Genomic DNA, 19,755 nt, shown 5'->3' with positions numbered 1-19,755 from the left:
TAGTGCTGAGGTTTAATTTCAAAGGTCGACTCAGGCAAATAGTTTTATTTGCAGTTCTTTAGATTGTCCTGTTCATTTCTCTCCGCCCACGCCAGCAGAGTGGGAAGGAAAAACCTCCCGTCGAGAGGTGCAGCTTAATAGGGCTGAAGTTGGTGGTGGCAAAAATGAGGATTCCGGTGTTGAATTAGGCAGTTCCAGGAAATGTCTGGCAGTTCTTAACTGGTGGTTGTTATAGCATGAGAAAAAAATTTCGTTGGGCTTTTTTTTTTTTTTTTTTTTTTTTTTCTCTTTAGGAGGAAATGGTTCCTTTCTTAGCATAGAGGATGCAGTTACGAGCCTGTGGCATCACGTGGGTCGCAATTTCATCCGCACCAGGAACTTCTGTCAGCTAATTTTCCCCTGCCTGGGTGCAGGGCACTGTGCCGTGTGTGTCCGTGGCTGGCAGCCCTTTCCTGTGTCCGGAATGGTGCCCTGCCATCCCCTGGGCTCAGGGCTGGCAGCAGAGCTCTGGAAGCGTGCAGGGATAACCAGGATATGTCCCCAGATTGCCTTGTCCTGCTGCTGCCTTTTGGCCTTTGCAGAGGGATCTCTTGAGGGGAAACTTGTGCTTGCAGACACCCCTCTTGCAAGAGCCCAGTGCCCTGGGAAACTGGAGCGTTTCCAGGATTTTTCAGGTGACATAAGCAGTTGTGCACATGTTAGTGATTTCTCCTGCACCGACCCTGCCGGGATCCCAAATGTGGGAGGGATTGTGCTGAGTCTCAAGTGTGAGAGAGACAGTGCCAGGGACTCTCCAGTGGGAAGGAGCTGACAGCAGCTGCCTGTGGGGGCTGAAGGCAAAAGCTGCCCTGCCACTGAAGGGCTTGAATTGCAGGGTCCTGTCATGCCCATCCCACTGCATTTCTGCTTCTCCCTTTTTTCCCTTTTTTAATTCCCTTCTCTGGTTTTTCCTGCACTCTCACTCACCCTAAACAGGGCATGGGTTCTCCCTGGGGAGAGGCACTGGTGCCACAAGCAGTGGGAGAAACTTGCAGCAAGGAGTAGTTCAGGCCAGCCTTTGGGAGCTGGAAATCTCATGTCGGATTTTAGGAGATCTGTAACAAAGGAATCCCACCTCTGCCTCAGCTCCCTGGCTGCAGAGCAGCACCTTGGGTGATTTTATTCCTGCAGGCATGGGCTGAGCTGGGTTTTCTGCCCTTCACCGATGGCTCAGGCAGAGCCTGGAGTGGTGGTGTAATACCTCCAGTTTAATCAGTGCTTTTTCACATTGGAGCTAGGAAATGCTTTTTGGGGCTAAGCTGGACAGGCTGGGAAGGGGATGGTTGCTGCCTCCAGCTCTTGGAAGTCAAGGGTGGTAGTTTGGGGGTACTGGGAGTGCAGGGTGCCTGTGACAGCAGAGTTCATGGCCGGTGCACACTGCACATCAAAAGACTCTCCTGGATAGAGCAGGGGGTTTGCAACAGGGAACCTCTTGCTGCCCTGCAAATCCTGCCTGCAAGCTTGGGTTCCACTGGACACCCTGTGATTCCCAGCCCTACACTGGGTGCTCCCAGCTCCCTCCTGCAGCCAGAAGGGCAGAGGAAGGGCTGAGGCCATCCTGCAGGAGGCCTGGCTTGGGTGCCTGTGGACCCTGCTCCTGCCCTGTGAGTCACGGCAGCGGTGCCAGGGGAGCTGCTGGTGGCACAGAAGGCGCTTTGTGCTGGCTCTGCAGGGTTACTATGGCAATTGGGGAGAGGGAGAGCAAACAGATGGAGCAGAATCCCAGCCAGCATGGGGGGATTTCAGGGCTTGGTGTAGAGGTGTGGCTGGTAACTGCTGGGGAGGCCTTTGTGTGGAGCAGAGACCAGTCTGAGTTTCAGAGCAGGTCCTGGGGGTGAAACGCTCGGCACGGAGCTGAATCCATCCTCTGGGATAGGATGGGTGCCCACAGCAAGCTCCCCAACTTGCCTGAGTGCAGAAGGACTCAGGGGGCCCCAGTTTCTAGGTTGTGTTCTTGGCCTCCCACACTGAGCAGTGAGAGGCTGGGAGTGGGAAGGGGAGGCATTTCTGAACCCACGGACAGCATCTTTCCCTTGGCTCCGGTTCGCATTTGCTCCCGTCGTTACTCAACTGGGTATTTTGCAAAATGCCATCAGTGGGTGTGTGGGGCTGTTCATGGTACCCCTTCCAGCCCTGCTGGGTGGGTGATGGGGAAGGGAAACTGCAGGCTCACAAATCAGAGCTTGTGATTGCTCTGACGTGGTCAGGTGGTTTCCGTCCAAGTGGGATGGCTTTGGGGTGAAGTGGCTCGTTGGCTGGTTTCACTGAGCTGGAAGTTCACATCATGGAAACTGTGCTGGTCTTGGAGCTGATGGCTCAGCTCTGATGCAGGAAAAGTGGCAGATGAGGTGGGGGTGTGGACTGATCAGTGCTGATTTCCCTTAGCAGGGAGGGATGCTGCTGGTCCTGCATTGAGACCTTTGCAATATGTTGCAGACCAGCTTTAACCCACAGCCTCCGTGAGGTTTGCCTTTGGGGAAGGACAAGGCAGGAGAAGCAAGTCCCAGGCACCTGTTTTGTCTTGGAGCAAGCAGGGCACAGGGATGGGGGCTGTCAGTGCTGGGGACATGTTGGGACTGTGTCACCTTCTGTCCTGCTGCAGCTGCAGAAGCTCTTGCACAGTGTTGCTGAACTTGCAGCTCCTCGCTCTCCCCTCCCTTCCCTGGCAGCCTTTGGAGTGCTGGACTTTGTCCACACGCCTGCTCCCAGCAGCCAGGCAGGTAGGAGCTGTATTGAAAGGCTGTCCAAGGCCACGCTGAGCTGTCTGCTCCCAGCCCCAGTGCCTGGAGCACACCTTGATATTCCTGCTTTCTAATGGATCTTCTGGCTCTGTGCAGCCAGAGCACCTTTAGCTGCAAAGTGCAGCTGCCCCCTTGTCTCTCCTGGGGGGATCAGGACCTCGATGCTCTCAGCTGCTGCACTTTCCGCCTCTTGGGCTCAGTTTATCTTCCCAGGGAGCTGGGATGGAATTTTCACCTGCAGGTTTCTGGCCTGTCCTGGCCTTGCCTGAGCCCCGTTTCCCTCTGCAGCAGTGGGTGTTGTTATCTCAAGGCTCTTTGGAGCTGGGAGGAGGGGGACAAGAGCATCCTCTTGCCAATCACTCCTGATGCCTTGTCCTGGTGCTTCAGCCTGTGCAAGCTCAGATTTGTGAGGGGTTTCACTGCTGGCTGACAGTCAGTTCATTTTTTCCCCCCTGTTTTCCATTTGTTGTGGATGGGGTGTCCCCTCTCCTGCTGAGACTAGCCCTTTGCTGTTGCAGGGTGTCTCTCTGTGGCCATTGCCCTCCATGCCAGATCCAACTCTGGCTCTCCCCAGCAATGCCAGGCTGGGGCTGGGGCTGGGGGTCACAGAGCCTCTGGACAGGCAGTGTTTTTTGGGAGCCCTGCACATCACTAATGGCGTGGGGACCTCTTGTGGCTGGAGAAACGGGGATGGGGCCAGGCTTGGCTGTGCTCCCAAAGGCCAGCTGCCTCCCTCTCCTGGAGCTCTGCTGGGCCCATGAGCCATGAGGGGTACAGGGCTGCTCTCTGCTTTGGCTGGAGCATGAAGGCTGAGCTGGTGTCTCGTTTTTATCTTTCAGATTCCAAAGGATCCTTGGAGCCGCACAAACCAGGTAAGTGGCCCAGCAGAAATTGCAGCTTTCACCCCAGAAAGGATTTAAATCCCAAAGAGAGGGGACTGTTAATGGCCATGTAGGGTAAAGAGCACTTTTGAGGCACAATGCTTGGCTGGAAGACCTGGAAAATGGTCTATTAGTGCATCCTTGGCTATTTCTACAGAGCAGTGTTCAACAATGTCACTGAGAGCCACTTGTGCTCTGGCTCTTGCCTGAAATTTTGGGCAAGTGGTCACTGTGACCTTCTTGGCATTTTGCTGACCATGGTGAGGGGTCCAAGCCCTGCATTCCCTGCCTAATGGCTGCTGCAAGAGGGTGCTTGAAGAAAAAAAAAAATCCATTTGCTCACATGTGGATCTTTTCCAGTGAAAGGCAAGAAGAAACGGGATCTGAGGATAACATGTGTCCCCATCAAACCACCCGTTGCCAACACAACGTGAGTATCTCTGCTGCTTAAAGAGGTTATCCAGAGCTGGATTTGGCACTTCTTCGAGGGGAATGGCCTGTGAAAACTTCCCAAAATCAGCATAGCTATACTTTTCTCTTAAGCTTTGCCTCATGGGTGATGAGAAGGAATTGCACACGTGTGTGCAGACGTGAGTGTGTCTCTCTGGGAGGTGCCTGTTTGATAGCAAATGTCCTAAAGGCAAAGACTCAGAATCCTCTGGGGAGCTCTCCTCAGTCTTTCTGCCATGGTTCTGCCAATGCCAAAGGGCAAAGATGTGGTAGAGAGAGTGAATCTGCCTGAGGGGAGAAGGGGGAAGAATTTTAGTGCAGGGGAAGAGAAGAGGTGGTGGTAGCTGGGCCAGGACAGGAGCCAGAGGCACAAAAGGGAGTGTTTTACATGACCTGACTATCAGGTTTAGTTTGAGGTGTTTGCAGCTCCTTACCTTCTAAAAGGAGGGCACAGACATCTTGCACCATTGTGCTGTTTGGTGCTGGGGCCAGTGCCCAGCAGTATCTCAGGGCACTGGAATTTCTCCCTGCCCTGTTTGCTTCGAGCTGCTGCTGCTTGTTATGCCATGGGGGAGAGCCCGGGGTAGCAGTGCTTGGTTTGACAAAGAGCAGATGGCTAAAATTCCACTTCCATGGTGTTCTTCCAAAACACTTCGGGCATCGCCACCGCTGAGCCTTGTTTGCTCCAGAAACCTGTTCTAGGGAGCTCTCCCAGCTCCAGGAGAGCACTGATGTCCCCAAAAGAGAAATCTCACTGCTGAGAAGCCCAGGTAGAAAGGGGGAGGCAGGGGAGCTCCCCCACTGATGCTGCGCAGCCTGGCACAGCCCTGCCCTGCGTGTGACAACCACCTCCTTCCCCCACGGGCACGTTTGTCTCTGCTCCTGCCAGAGTTTGAATTTCCCCTGGAGAAGGCCTCATGCTGGAGTCTGCAGGGCTTTGCATGCCCAGAGGCTGGTGCAAGCTGTCCACAGCTCCTTTTCTCCCTGCTTTTCAAGCTGCAGTGCAAATATTTGCGCAGTGCAAGGCTTTTGCTCAGAGCCCAAAGTACTTCCTTGAAGCCTGAGGCTGCTCTGATGGGAATTGAGACTAAACCAGTTGGGCAATCTCTGCTCTTAGAAGCTCCCAGGGGATGGGAGAGCCCAGAAGTGAGGCACGAAGGGCAGAACACTCACGGTGGCTCTAAAAGAGCTGTGCTGCCCAGAATGGGAAGTGAGCAGCAATAAGGAAAAAAGCCATAAAGGGCAACTTTCACCTGCCTGGTGTTGTGCAAAGGGTGACACCAAAGTGCTGCCTGCTCTGCCTGCCTGGAACAGGCAGCACAGTGTACACAAATGATTCACCAGGGAGGAATTACCTGTTGTTCCCTCGCGTGCGTTTCGGGCTCCGTGGCTGTGCTGTTACAACACCTGCCTGTCAAAACATGACAGCTGAGCTGCTCTGCCACAGAAACGTCTCATCCTGCTGCTCTCAGCTCCTCAGGCTCCTCTACTGAACAGGAATGCTTTCACAGCCTGGTGGTTTGGTGCATGTCTCACCTGGCTGATTCCCCGGGGTTCTCACTGTGCCTCGTGTGTGTGGGGTGAGGAGTTCTGGCACGATTTAAAGCATTTGTGGGTGTTTGGAGGGGGCTGGTTGGAACCTACAATGAGGTATGGGGGGGTGGAAGGCAGCAGCTGAAAGTGCTCAGAGGAATGTGAAACCTGGCTCTGGCCAAAAGGGTGAATGGAGCTGTGTTTTTTCCTAACTCTGTCTCTTTTCTTGCAGGCCCCCGAGGAACTTGGACTCCAGGGCGTTCATTACCATTGGAGATAAAGTACGTGTCAATGGGGTTTCTTTTTTTGCTTGCTCCCAGTTTGGTTTTCCCTGGGTATGGAGAGCTCTGTGGGATTGTGCCTTGCAACCTGTCAGATCAGGAGTGCAGCCTCATAGGATGATCCAACCCGTCTGTCCTAAATGAGGGTGCCCTCACCAAGCTCTCAGACTGTCCCTAACAAAGTCCCTTTATCCTGCATACCCACAGGTCTGTGTTGCTGTTTGAGGCCCAGGAGAAGCTGGGCACAAAGTTTCTCTCTGGTTCTCCAAAGTCTTTCCTAGTGACCTGATGAAAAATACTGCTAGAAATAGCCACTGTGTCTCTTTTATTTCATTCTCTTGTTATGGGCTCTCTTGGGGCTGCAGAAGCTGTTTCCAAATGAGCTAAAAATACCCTGCATTGGATCAGGCCTATATCTAGACCCTTTCAGGCTGGGAGGTGGCTTGGCTGATGGGATCTAGGTCCCTTGGCCTCAGTGCAAAGATTAGGATTGAGGAGAGGAAGCTTTGGCTGGGTCCAGGGAACAATCCTGCTGCCTGTGCTGTCTTCTGGGCCTGGTGTCCTGTGTAGCAGGAACACTAGCAGAGATGCTCTCTGTGACAGCCTGGGCCCTGTGTGTGCAAGGGGGCAGTGCTGCAGCTTAGGGAAAACTCTCTAGAGTCACTTCCTTGCCTGCTGCCATGTCTGCAGGAAGGGTCTGGTCCGAGTATTTTGGAGTGACATGATGGGGAAGAGGACTGGGGCAGAATTCCAGCTGTAGGATGGGGCTGGGTGGTGACCTCTGCTCTATGGGATCTGCACAGGCCATGCTGTGCATCCCGTTGTCCTGGGAGGGAAGGTGGCTGCATCCATCACCTCTTGTCTCTGGGCAGGGCAGGGCTGGTTCCTGGGGTGTGCTGGGAACTGCCAGCTTCTGGGGAAGCCTCGGGGCAAATGCCAGGAAAGGAAAAACACAATAACCTGGAGCAACTGCAGAACACATGTCCCAAAAGCACCACCAGATCCTTCCTGGAGGCCCCTGTGAGCCTGCACTGCTGCTCCTCTGCCAGCTGCCCGTGGCGGGAGGTCGGACATGTCCCCTCAGCCCTGCTCTCCTCATTCCAGGATCCACGTCCTGCCCAGGAAAGGGCCGGCACCTTCCTGTGCTGGGCAGAGCATAGCTCAGCCCTGAGCTCAGGCACAGCCCTTGCTTGCTCCCTGCCTGCCACATCTGGCTGGAATCAACAGCCACATCTGGCTGGAACCAGCGGAGCCAGGGCTGGTGGGAAGGTCCGGCAGACGTGGTGGCTGTGGCCAGTGCTGAGGGGACAGTGCTGCCCAGGGCCCTGGCAGCCACCTCTCCCAGGCTGTCTCCTCCACTCCAGAGGCTGTTTCCTCTCTCCCTGCTCAGGGCGTGGCTCGCAGGCACCGTATCCGGAGCTGGTTTCCCACCCTCGCTGCCTTTGTGGGGCAGTTTGGCATCCTGGTATTATTTTTGTTCCCTGGGACCGGAGGAAAACTGGAGGCTGGATAAAGCCTGGCTAAAAGGAGGCTGTGACTTATTAGCAGCAATGAATGCAGGTTCCAAAAATAGCTCGTGTCTCACTCGTGCCCTGCCCAGCGGAGCCAGCAATTACAGGGGAACGTGTCTTTAGGGAAACTTGTTTGTGGGTTGTGCAGGAGCTCGCTGGCTCCTGCTGCATCAGGCATTCACTGGGGTGAGCACTGGCCATGGTTTTTTTCCCAGCTTGAAACAACACTTAGGTAGTTGTTTTCTTGGTGTTAACTCAGGTTTTACCTTGCTGGCAGCTTTTTGGTGGTAGGAGAAAGTATTGAAACCAGTTTGAACTCAGTGATAGTTAGAAATGGAGTTGCTGTGTGCATCCCGTCCAAAAGAGGCTTTGCACAGGCGTTGTTAGACACACATGGGTGTATTGTGACTGATGATTTTTGGGATGTGAGGAGAGGTGAGGGGATCCCTGGCTGCACACAGGGGTTTGGAGCTGTGGTGGAAGATCCTGATTGCTGCCAATGTTGTTAAAATCCTGCAAATAGTTCAGCAACTGCAGAAATACCCTTGTGTGGGTAATCCCCCGCAGGCAGAGAGGCACCAACCTTTGCTGCCCTTTCTAGTGGCAACATTCTCTGGGCTTAAAGGATGAAAGTCTTGATCTCCAGCTGCAGAGGGTGAATTAAATGAACCCTGGTGAGTGTGGGGTGAGAAGGTTTGGGCTGTGATTCAACAGAGCCAAAAATACCCCCATCCTCTCCAAGCGTGGTGCCCCTGTAAGGTACCATTGCTTGAAATGCTCTGCACGAGCGAGCCGAAAGTGTTGATAAACGTGATAAATGTGCTTGTTGATAAATGTGCTTGTCCCTGATGTCATTTTGTCCTGTCTCCCCTAAAGAACTTCGAGGTGGAAGCAGATGACCTGGTGGCCATCTCGGAGCTGGGCCGTGGTGCCTACGGTGTGGTGGAGAAGGTCCGGCACGCGCAGAGCGGCACCATCATGGCCGTGAAGGTCAGGACACCTGGCTGGAAAGGGCACCACGAGGTGCAGCTCCCAGGGAGCAGAGGAGCTGTGAGCTCCACTGGGTTGTGGCAAAATGGGGCTGGGCTTATCTGGGTTTGGCAGCCTGTGGCGTTCCCGGTGTGGTTTGGTCAGTGAGGGGTCCGTGCTGATAGTGGCTGGGCACGGTGGGATTGATTACAGGCTTGGAAATGCAGGATTGGTGCCTGCAGGGCAAGGCTGGGATGTCAGAGTGCCTGTCCAGGCTGCTGGCCTGGCCCTGCATCTGCTGCAGAGCTTGCCAAGGGTTTGGCATTCCTCAAGGTTCTGTCTGGCAGAGGCAATTTGGGCGTCTCCTCCTGGGTGCTGCTGGCTGCAAAATAAGGATAAAATGCCCTGGCCCCAGAACTGCCAGCCCTGAGTCAGGCTGGGGGATGATGGTGTTACCCCACCTTACACCAAACCCTTCTCCTTCGTATTTATCTCAGAGGATTCGAGCCACTGTGAACACTCAGGAGCAGAAGAGGTTGTTGATGGACCTGGACATTTCCATGAGGACAGTGGACTGCTTCTACACGGTCACCTTCTACGGAGCCCTCTTCCGTGAGGTACTGACCTGGTGGGTGCCTGGGGGCACCTGGGGCTGTGGGATTGCACTGGAGGCACCAAAGTGTCTCCAAACACCTCTGTGTTCCTGAGCCCAGCTCTTTACCCCCCTCGGATTTCCAGGGAATTCCCTCTCAGCTGCTTTCTCTCTGTCCCGCAGGGTGATGTGTGGATCTGCATGGAGCTCATGGACACCTCCCTAGATAAATTCTACAAGAAAGTGCTGGAGAAGAAGAAAACCATCCCTGAAGACATTTTGGGGAAAATGGCTGTGTCTGTGAGTGGCTCTGGGGTTCTTAGATGGGTTTGTGCCTGCCCTGAGCCTGCTGGAGGCCTCTGCTGAGGCCTGGGGTGTGTTTGCAGTGAGAGGCCGCTGCTGCACGTGACTGATGGGTGCTTTTTCACTCTGTTTGTCCCCAGATTGTACGAGCTCTGGAGCACCTGCACAGTAAACTGTCTGTAATACATAGAGGTAAATGCTGGATGGGGTTAGTGGAGTGTGGCTAGAGATCCAACCTTGAAATAAGCTAGGGGAGGACTTCTTTCCAGGTGTGCTGTGTCCCTCTGGGATCAGCCTAACGTGGAGTCTGCTGGTGCTTAGGACTGGGGTGAATAGCTTTTGATGCTGGTTCCTGGGATGCTTCCCTTTTTGCAAAATGTTCTCTTCCTCCTTTCCAGATAAAGGGTTGAATGTAGCAACAGAATTCCTCACTACCTCTATTTTATGAGCATCTCTGTCCCTCTTGGAGTACAGAAGTGCCTTGAAAGCAGCTCTTGGAGATAAAATCCCCAAATCCTCCTGGCTGGGTAGTTTAAGTAAGGGCTGAAGGAGACCTTAAAAAAATCACAGGTGGGAGTTGTAACACCCAGGTCTTGCTCTCCCTCCTGGTAAAGTCCCTTGTGTAGTTGTGGACAGATCAGGATGTGCATGAGACAAACTGTCCTGAAGATTTGGTAGAGCTGTGCTTTTAAGGCTATCCAGGGCACAAAAATGTCTCCTAAGGACCTGGGGATAAACTCCTCAACAATTTATTTCAACTTTTGTCCTGCCTGGTTAGGGAGGGGGCTTATTCTCCCTGAAGGACATGGTTGTAGTTTACCTGTGAGTGACTTCTATTGCAATAAGACTGGTGGGGTTTTGTCTCCCTCCCCTCGTGTTGGGGCCTGCCTGGTCCCTCCCAGGCCTGCAGGGAATTGCCTGTTTTGTCTCAGACTCTTCAATACCCCTGCAAATGCCCAATTTGCTCTCTTGCCTTGCCTCCCAGATGTGAAACCTTCCAACGTGCTGATCAACAAGGAGGGACACGTGAAGATGTGTGACTTTGGGATCAGTGGTTACTTGGTGGACTCTGTTGCCAAGACCATGGATGCTGGCTGCAAACCTTACATGGCTGTAAGTGCATCCCTGTGCAGCCTCAGCCCTGACTGCAAGAGGCTGCTGCTTAGAAATCAGTCTGTTCCACCTCCACCCTGAGATGAAAGCCACTCAGGAGAGCTCTGGTCTCCCTGACTCAGCAGAGCTCCATTTAAGCCCAGCTCTGTGTGTTAATCCCACAGCGACTCTCCCTCTGCCCCTTCCATTTGCAGGATACCAAACTGGCTGGTGCTGGTTGTAGCACTGCTCCTTGTTGGATAGAAAGTGCCAAGGCTTTTCTTGGCAGGATTGTTTAGTTTCATCCTCGAGCCAGTGTGAATTTCCCCTTGCCATCTGTGGCATCCCTGTGGGAAGCGTGTGGTCCTGAGGCAGGGATCATGCAAGTCTCACTCTCCTGCAAAGAGGGACAGTTGATGTGAGTTGTGTGGAGCAAGATGTGGCTTTCATCAGAGTTAGATTTAACCTCAGATCCTGCCTCCCTGGGGACATGAGCCAGGGAAGTCCACCCAGCCTGGCTTTTGGAGCCAGAGGTTTGCTCTGTGAGGTTTGCACTGGGAAAGCCAGAATGGTAACATCTCCCGTTTTGCTGTTACAGCCAGAAAGAATAAACCCTGAGCTGAACCAGAAGGGCTACAACGTGAAGTCGGATGTCTGGAGCCTTGGGATCACAATGGTAACACCAAAGGCTGGGATCAGTGTCCACAGCCCTGGGGCTGGGCTGGGCTTTGGGCAGGTGGGGCTGTGCCCCTGCTGTGAGCAGCTGGGTGGGTGCCCATCAGGCAGGACTCAATTTGAGCCTGACAGCTCAGGGCAAGGAGGTTAATTAATTACCCAGGGAATTCAGGCTCCCGGCAGACAATATCAGGATGACAGTGAGTATCCACGCTGAAGATCCAAGATTCTGGCTTTGAATTGCTCTGCAGCTCTGAGGGGTGGTCAGTGGAGCAGGGTTTGCTGCAGCTGGGGCTCAGCCTTCCTGCTTCACTCCATGTCACCAGAGCCTTGCAAGGGATTCCAGTCCTGCTGCAGTGAGAGCTGCTGTGTGTGGTTTGCAGCAAATCCTGCCTGCGGGGTAGCTCAGAGCAGCCAACAGGAAGGGGAAATGCTTTCAGTTCCAAAATTGCAGCTGCTCGGGATGGTTTATCTGCCTCCTGCAAGAAACAGATCTTGCAGAAAGCAGCTGAGAGCCTCTGGCGCCAGTGGACAAAGGAAATCCCAGCTGTTGCCTCCAAGGGATGCTGCCTGAGAAACAGCTCCTGCTTTCCAGGAGACTCTCTCTGTGAGGGTAGATTATTTTCAGGATTTTTTTCCTGTGCCCTCTTAGACATGGATTTTGTTTTGGGGGCTGGATCCCTGTGTTTGTGCATGCTGTGTCCTGGCAAATATTCCCTCTTCCCCAGCGTGGTCTCATCCACTGTGCCAAACCCAAGCCCCTCTCCCTGGTGTCCCCATGCCAGCACAGAGCTGGTCTGGCTGACTGGAAATGTCATCAGCTCTGAGCTGCAGGAAGCTGTGGGACAGGAGATTCTGAGTGATGGAATATCCAAACCTTCCCAAAGCTGGAAGGGAGAGAGGAGCTTGCTGAAAGTTGGCCAGCCTGCAGCTGAATGGAGCCCCAGAATGTTTGGTTCCCTCTTGTGTCTTCTTCCTGTGCTTGCTTCCTGGGTTTTTTAAGTCTTACTTTCTTTATGAAGGGGTTGGATTGATTTCAGACCAGACAGTTTGTGGGCCATTGAGTTGCAGGGCTCTTCCAGACCTTCCTGGGCTGGTGGCTTCATTCAGTTTTGGAGTGGCAGGAACTGAGCTCCTCTGACCTGAGCCACAGGCAGAGCTCTGTCACAAACCTGTCCTTTCAGGTTTGTTATTCCTCCCATCCCATCACACCCTATCAGGTCTAAAGGTTCTGTTGCCCATTTTGAGACAGGAACTGATCCTTGGCATGAGGAGATTGCCCAGGAGCTGTGACAGACTTTTTCCTGCTTAAAGGAGGGATGGAGCAGAGGTGACTTGTAGGAAGAACCCAGTAATTGAGGTGGTTTTGGCAAAATGATGTTCTAGCACTTAATTTTTCTTGGGTTTGTGGATTTTTTTGTGTATTTAGCTCATGCAGTGCCAGCCCAAGGCCCAGAGGCTGCCTTAGGGCCAGCAGAGCACTTTGGAAGCCAGTGCAGAAACTGTGTACTGTTATTATTATCTTTTAAAATAATCCCATTTTACATATCTTTCGTGACTTCCTGTAAATGCATTAATATGCTGAACCAGCCTGAAAAGGAAGTATTTTTGGCCTCAGGGTCTTTGTAGTCAAAAAAAAAAAAAAAAAAAAAAAAAAAGTGGTATGACCCAAATTGAAGATGGTTTCTAAGGAAAAGAGGGTTTTCCTTTGAATCTGAGCTGGCTGAGCATGGTGGGGTTGTGCTTGGTGTGTGTCTCACGTTGCCCTGCCTTCCATCCCCAGATTGAACTGGCCATTCTCCGCTTCCCATACGAGTCCTGGGGGACGCCCTTCCAGCAGCTCAAGCAGGTGGTGGAGGAGCCCTCGCCCCAGCTGCCACCTGAACGCTTCTCCAAGGACTTTGTGGACTTCACAGCACAGTGGTGAGGCTCCAGCAGGGACTGCTGGCTCTGCCAGCCTGGCTGAGGAGGAGCCCTCAGCCGTAGGGGTTGGAGTGGGGCTGGGTTTGCTGTCCTTTGGGAGCCCTTTTCTCCCCTGCTCACTGTACCTGGTGCTCAGCATGGCAGGAAGTGCTGCCCAAACTGGTTTTGCTCTCAGCCTGACTCACCCAGGCTGGCTGAAAGGTGCAGAGGTTTCTCTTCCCCTTTTCCTGTCACTACTGCCGAAATGTTGGTGTTTTCTGGCAAAGTGGCAGTGAAACCAGAAGCAACCCCTGGCAGCCTCTGGGTGAAAGCTGCTTTGTGGTTTTGTGGGAAGCTGCTCCCCCCAGGGTGTCCCCTGCTGCCTGGGTGCTGCCTGGAGCTGCCAGGCAAACCCTGCAGGTGCTGGGAAACCATATCCTCTCCTTCCCAGTTGTTCTGGTCTGTGTGGGGCAGACTGCAGAGCTGCTTGGCTTGTGCTTTTTGTGGCAAAGCACTGAGCTGCCCTTCCCCAGTTACCTGCCTGGCTGCTTTGCTGGTGGTTCAAACCTGCTCAGCCAAGGAGGGAGAGGGATGGGTGCAGCCCACAGGGAGCATTTCATGTTGGGTGGGAAGGGGAGATCCCCTGTGACAGACCACACAGAGAAAAAGATCCTACAGCCTTTCTCTCCCATTTTTTTTTCCTTCCAGCTTAAGGAAGAACCCAGCTGAGCGAATGAACTATTTAGAACTTATGGTAAGTGCAGAGCTGTTTCTGCTGGTCTTTATTCCCAATTTTGAAACTCAGATCGCCTCAAAATATGTGGGTGATTTTTCAGGCATGGAGAGGGATGGGTGTAGTGTGTCAGAGGTGGAAGGGTGTGTTGATTTCATGGGTGTTAAGGTCAGGGATTCCAGGTGTTTTCTCCCTCTGTCCTGTCTACTCTTGGAGAGTAGACTCTCAGACCTCGAAGGATGGTAGCACAGCTGCCAAGGTGGGATGTCCTGCTCAACTGAAGTTAGAAATGCCAAAGTGCATCTTTTAGCTGAAGAATGGTGTCTGTGGGAGCCTGGGGAGGAGGTTGGAGTCCACCTCCAGCTGTGTGACATCCCCCGGGGGTCTGTGCTTGGCCTCGGTGTCAGCTGACGTTTTCTTTGCTCTGCTTGGCAGGAACACCCTTTCTTTACCTTGCACGACACCAAAGAGACTGACATGGCCTCCTTCGTGACAGAGATCCTCGGGGAAGACTCCTAACTGCCAGCTGCCAGCTTCCTGCAGTCCCTCCATCCCGGCTTCCCCACAGGAGAACGAGCAAGGACTCGAGTTCAAGGTGGTTTGCACAAATCACAAATCGAACCTCCCCGGCCTGGGGGCATCTCTGGCCCCATCCGGCCTCGAAATCTCTTTTCTCTTTGCCCTGAGGAAAAAAAATCCCCCAGGAGGAGCCTTTTGAAGCCAACACCTTCCCAGCTAAGCCAAGGACTCTGAAGGCTCAGGAGGTCCTGGGAGAGGAGCAGTGCCTGAGCAGGCAGAGGGTGTCCCCCCAGTACCCAGTGCACAGCACACGGGGTTGTGTGTTTTCAGGAGAAAGCAGAGAGAATCAGTGGTGTTGTGCTTTTCCCACTCCTCTCCTGCCTGCCCAAAGCCCCTTCCCTGGAGTCTGGTCCCACTTGCCTTCCCTCTGTGCCCGGCTCTCTGCCCCAGGAGCCCGTGCAGCGTTAGGGGCTCGTGGGGCTCCCTGGGCTGCTGCTCACACCAGAGGCTGTTTCACTGCCTGGCTCCACACCTGAAGGACCCTTAGAGGCAGCACCAGCTTGGGCATCCCTCTCCCTCAATGTTGCTCCCTTGAGGGGGAATGGCAAAGGCATTTTTCCACGATCCCACCGTGACACAAGCTGCAGCCCACGCTGTCCCCACGCCTGCCCATGGGACTTCACCCAGCATCCATCCCCTCCCTCATGGGCACAAGGTGATGGAGAGACAGCAGGTGCCCCGTGCTGCCTCTCCTCCCTGGGCTGAGAGGACACATCCCTGCTCCAGGCATCACCTTGCACAGCCCTGGCTGCCTCCACCTTCCCTGGCTCCCTGAGGAGACGCTGCTCCATCTGCTTTTCCAACCTGGAGCTGATGTCAGACCTCTCACTGTGACACACGCTCCTTCCAGAGGCTGAACTCGCACCCCTCGTGTCCCAAACTGTCCCCAACCCCTGTGGGTGCCAGCGAGAGCCAAACCCCAGTGACTGGCCCAGGGCCGCTCACAGTTGTACATTTGATGTCTATATATAACGGACTTTGTAACGTGTTTCCTAGGTTTGATCTAACTCGCTATAAATTAAAGCCCTTCTGTGTGGGAGGAGGGAGGAGCAGTTTCCTTCTCTGCTGACAAATCCACTGTGAAAACCTGATGTGTCTCCCCGTGCTCCCAGCCCGAGGAGCCAGGGGAGCAGGAGAGGTTTTGGCTTCTACTGTACATGATCACGGATAAACGCACCGGCTGTGGATTTTGTTTTTGGGGTTTATTTTTGGTTTGGTTTTTTTTTTTTAATAATTGAGTTTTTCTGAAGGATTTTTTTTTCTTTTCTAATATATATTTGTGTGTATGTGTGCTCTATATATATTATATATTTTTAAATCAATGATGAATGTGTGGATGTCTATGTGGCCAGCAGATCTGGCGTAATAACGTTTTTCTGGCTAAATTTGGGCAGGTGGGGAAGGGGTCACTAGAAAACACTCTGGCCTAAGATTACTTTTTTTTCCTTTCTTTTTTAAAGAAATGGATCTATTTTTTAACAGATTCTTTTAAAAATGTTATTCCTGAAATTCATGCCCTGGAGGCCTGGATTTCAGGGTGAATTTCCAGTGTTCAGGGTCCCCCTCAATGAAGAATGATGTCCTCTTAAATTCATATCCCCCTTGTACAGTCCAGGGTTTGATGCAGTGCTGGGGACCCCCTGCCTGGGAACTAGGGTGCTCCACACCATCTATCCCCACGAGCTGCTTCTGGGAAAGCTGCTTTGGGGCAAATGGTTTTCAGTCCTCGATGCATCACACAGCCACGCTTTTCCCTGTGCCATCCCTCTGACCCCCCTCCTTGAGTCAACAAACCCTGAGGGAACCAGCCCTGGAGGAGCTGCACAAACCCTGTTCAGCTTCAGTTCAACCCTGACCCCCCCAGCCCACCTCTGGATGGAAAATAAGGAAGTGACTGATGTTCTCCAGGTCTCCCTCCTCCTCATCCTGCTCTGCAAACCACCCGACACTCACCTGTATCTGCTTGGTTTGACAGCTTTGCTGCTGAGATGTACAATTGTATTTTTTTCATAGTTGGTTACTTTGGATTATTTTTGTTTTGAGTTGAGCTTTTGGGTTTTCTCCCTTCTCTCTTTGTTTAAACCTTTTCCCCCTTCCTTTAACTCACCCTTTTTTGGTGCTTTGGGAAACGATGTTCATTTTTTAAAAAATTTTTTGCATGCTTTTTATTTTTTTCTGCGTTTCTCCTGCTGGAGAAAGTCCTGATTTCTTTATTTTGGGATAAGGGAGCATCTGCCCTTTCAAACACAGGGGAGATGGCTCTGGGGTGTGCTTGGGCCCCTGTGGATGAGCTAAGGCTTTGCTGAGGAGGCAAACACACCCCACCTCCCTGTGCCATCTCCTCTGCTTCATTCAACGCAGGTCTTACCTGTCCAAATCCCGTGTCCCTTTTCAACTCCCTGATTCCCTGTCCCACCGTGTTCCCTCTGCAGTGGCAGTTCCCTGGGGAGAACCAGCTTGGCTTTAAGGTGGGTGAGGATTTTGACTCACATGGGAAGCCCCTCTCCCCTTGTATTTTTGGGAATGATCTGTACCCTTCAACCCCCGTCCTTGAATCTAATAAAATTCACCCTCAGACCTGCTGCTTGTCTTCTCTTATTGCTGTTTGAGTATCAGCTGAGGGCTGTTTGGGGCAGCGGCTTGGAGGGGGGTCCTTCTTTCTCCTTATATTGTGGGCTGATGCTCCTGATTTGGGCATTGTACACGCTGTGACCCTTGGGCTGGGATCCCTAGAGCAGCCCCCGTGGGACTGAGAGGGCAGCAGCCCGGGGAGTGATCCTGCTCCTTCTGTCCTTCGGTGATGCTGGTTCTAGTCTGGGACTTGTAGAGTCATCGGACTCTCGGAGATTTTCCCCCCGGGAGCGCTGCCGGGGGCTGCCCAGGGTTCTGCTGCTCTTGCAGGAGGGTGGCGGTGTGGGTTTCTGGGGAAGGGGGAGGCTCTCCATGGATTGGGGATCCCCTCGACTCCAGGGTCCCGGGGCAGCACGAGCCGCCCGCGGCCGCGAGGGGGAGGCAGCGCCCGGCGCCGGGACACGGCGGGATGAGCCCGGATCCGCGGGGTGAGCATCCCCCGGGACACGGCGGGATGAGCCCGGATCCGCGGGGTGAGCATCCCCCGGGACACGGCGGGATGAGCCCGGATCCGCGGGGTGAGCATCCCCCGGGACACGGCGGGATGAGCATCCCCCGGGACACGGCGGGATGAGCCCGGATCCGCGGGATGAGCATCCCCCGGGACACGGCGGGGTGAGCCCGGATCCGCGGGGTGAGCATCCCCCGGGACACGGCGGGATGAGCCCGGATCCGCGGGATGAGCATCCCCCGGGACACGGCGGGATGAGCCCGGATCCGCGGGCTGATCCTGCTGTGACCCCCCTCTCAGCACCTCCCAGCCCTCCCTCGAGGGTGCGCGGCCGGGATCAGGGCAGGGGAGTCCGGGACATCGTGCCCATGTGGGAGGGAGTTGCAGGTTTGGCAGGGGACCTGGAGTAAGGAAACAGCTCCTTTCCCAAGTATTTTCCCTGTCAGCCCTCTCCAGGCAGGATCAGGCCAGGGTCCCTCGAACACCGGGGTCTTGGTGGCGATGCTTTGCATAGAAATGGGGCCAGGGGGGGTCAGCAGTGCTGGGGAGAGCAGGGACCCCAGGAACACCCATCCGTGTGCTGTGGGGACACACTTGGAAGGGCCCCGACCTGCCAGGAGCTGGAGTCTGCTCTGTTCCAATTACCAGCTTAATAGCTACATCCAGACCATTAAAAATGCATCAATGCCTCCGAGGAAAGAACTTCAGGAGAAGTGGAAAATTCATCACTTTGAGTTCCCTTATTAGGAGAAAAGGTGGGTTTTTTTTCCCCCCATTTGTCTCAAACAGAGGCAAAAAGAGGTTATTTCTGCCTGGTGACTCCCCCGTGGGACTGTCACGAGGTGTGAACAGGCAGCGCCCAAACCTGGGTGAGAAGGACACAGCTCCCACTGCAGAGAGGGGAAAACTCAGCACATCCAACACAGGCAGGGGGCACGGGGACCCTCAAGGCTGCAGCAGCTCAGTCCTCCTCAGATGAAGGGCCAACAGCTTTCCCTGCCCTGAGAACACGTGTTGGGAGCAAATTGTGACAATGAGCGACGCAGGGACCTCAGGCAGGTGCAAAGGAGTGCTCATTATTGCCAAAAACCCGTCCTTTTTGAGCAGTTGGCTGGTTATCAGTTCACACAGTTTTAAGGCACAACAAGTCCAAGTCCACCAAGCACCATACACCATACACATGTGGCAGTCACACAGCACATCTCTCATGTCTCTCACATCTCTCTACCCCTATTCCAGCTGACCCACTCACTCTCCCATCGTTCCCTTCCACTTAGCCTAAGTAACAGGCTGGAGCCATGTTACAAGGCCTTCCCTTTATAAAGCCTTACCTGTGGGGAACATGAGCAGTCCCTCTAAAAGGACAGACCCCAAAGCAGCCCCCAGTACAGTGCAGGTGTTTGTACTGGTCATACTGGCCCTTTGTAGTGGTGCTTCAGCAGGAACTGTAGTGATGGGACAAGCAGTAATGAGTTCAAACTGAAAGGGGGAAAATAAAGGTCAGATACACATAAGGAATTCTTGGCTGTGAGCGTGGTGAGGCCCTGGCACAGGGTGCCCAGAGAAGCTGTGGCTGCCCCATCACTGAAAGTGTCCAAGGCCAGTTTGGACAGGACTTGGAGCAGCCTGGGATAGTGGAAGGTGTCCCTGCACATTGCAGGGGGTTGGAACTGGGTGATCTTTAAGGTCCCTTCCAACCCAAACCGTTCAGTACTTCCATTCTATGGTGGTTCTCTCCAGGAGCTCCTGAGCTGGAGCTCACGCTGTTCCTAAGAGCCGTGTGCGGAGGAGGGCTGGCTAATGGATTAGCAGGGGGTGTGATGATGCAGCCAGTTTTCTGGGGCTGAGGGTTATTTATTTTGCTTAATTTTTCTTTTTTTTTTTTTTTTTTTCTTTTTCCAGACAGTGCCTGAGCCTGTATCTAGGAGGTTTTTTTGGTTCGGGTGGCCTGTGGGCACCTTTTCGCTCGATAGTGTAAATTAGCGAGTTCACCCAGGCCAGGGGTTTGTAGGAGATGTGTTCAATCCTCCCCTAATAGCTGCCTCGCCCAGAAACTTCCAAAGCTCTTGTAGCACCTAAGCACTAATGAGCTGAAGCTGCAGAATAGCAATGAGGCCTCGGGAATATGGATCAGCCTTTCTTGGCCCAGCCAGAGGCTCTAAAATCGTTTCAGCTGGTACCCAGAGGGACCAGTGCAGCCCAGCTGGGAGGGAAGGCTTTAGGTGAGGTGCATTGGGTGGAAAAGTCTTTGCTGCCCATGACGAGCTGCTGGGGATGTTTCCCAGCTCTCCTCTCCAAATAGAAGTGTAGGTGCCTTGTTTTGGGGTGCAGAGAGCTCAAACTCTAGTTTGTTACTAGTTTAACCACTGGTATCCAGGTGCTTTGGTGCCTT

At 53.6% G+C, this 19,755-nt stretch overlaps 1 protein-coding gene across 2 annotated transcripts in view; it reads left to right on the top strand.

The window, feature by feature from the left end:
- Window positions 1-16,858, top strand: part of MAP2K3 (mitogen-activated protein kinase kinase 3) — a 30,193-nt gene extending 13,335 nt beyond the window's left edge. For both annotated transcript variants that reach the window (XM_066329810.1, XM_066329811.1), the window contains exons 2-13: window positions 3,620-3,652; window positions 4,022-4,091; window positions 5,877-5,925; window positions 8,313-8,426; window positions 8,903-9,022; window positions 9,181-9,297; window positions 9,441-9,492; window positions 10,286-10,413; window positions 10,991-11,068; window positions 12,851-12,990; window positions 13,678-13,723; window positions 14,138-16,858. In XM_066329810.1, coding sequence (XP_066185907.1) covers window positions 3,620-3,652; window positions 4,022-4,091; window positions 5,877-5,925; window positions 8,313-8,426; window positions 8,903-9,022; window positions 9,181-9,297; window positions 9,441-9,492; window positions 10,286-10,413; window positions 10,991-11,068; window positions 12,851-12,990; window positions 13,678-13,723; window positions 14,138-14,221 — 1,031 coding nt within the window. In that variant the 3' untranslated portion in view covers window positions 14,222-16,858. The remainder of the gene's footprint in view (window positions 1-3,619; window positions 3,653-4,021; window positions 4,092-5,876; window positions 5,926-8,312; window positions 8,427-8,902; window positions 9,023-9,180; window positions 9,298-9,440; window positions 9,493-10,285; window positions 10,414-10,990; window positions 11,069-12,850; window positions 12,991-13,677; window positions 13,724-14,137) is intronic.
- The last annotated feature ends 2,897 nt before the right edge of the window (window positions 16,859-19,755 follow it).

This window comes from Sylvia atricapilla, chromosome 15 (genome assembly GCF_009819655.1).
Source record: "Sylvia atricapilla isolate bSylAtr1 chromosome 15, bSylAtr1.pri, whole genome shotgun sequence".
Classification (NCBI taxonomy): Eukaryota; Metazoa; Chordata; class Aves; order Passeriformes; family Sylviidae; genus Sylvia; species Sylvia atricapilla.
The sequence above is the reverse complement of the archived record's forward strand: the minus strand, read 5'-3'. Positions and strand labels throughout refer to the sequence as shown.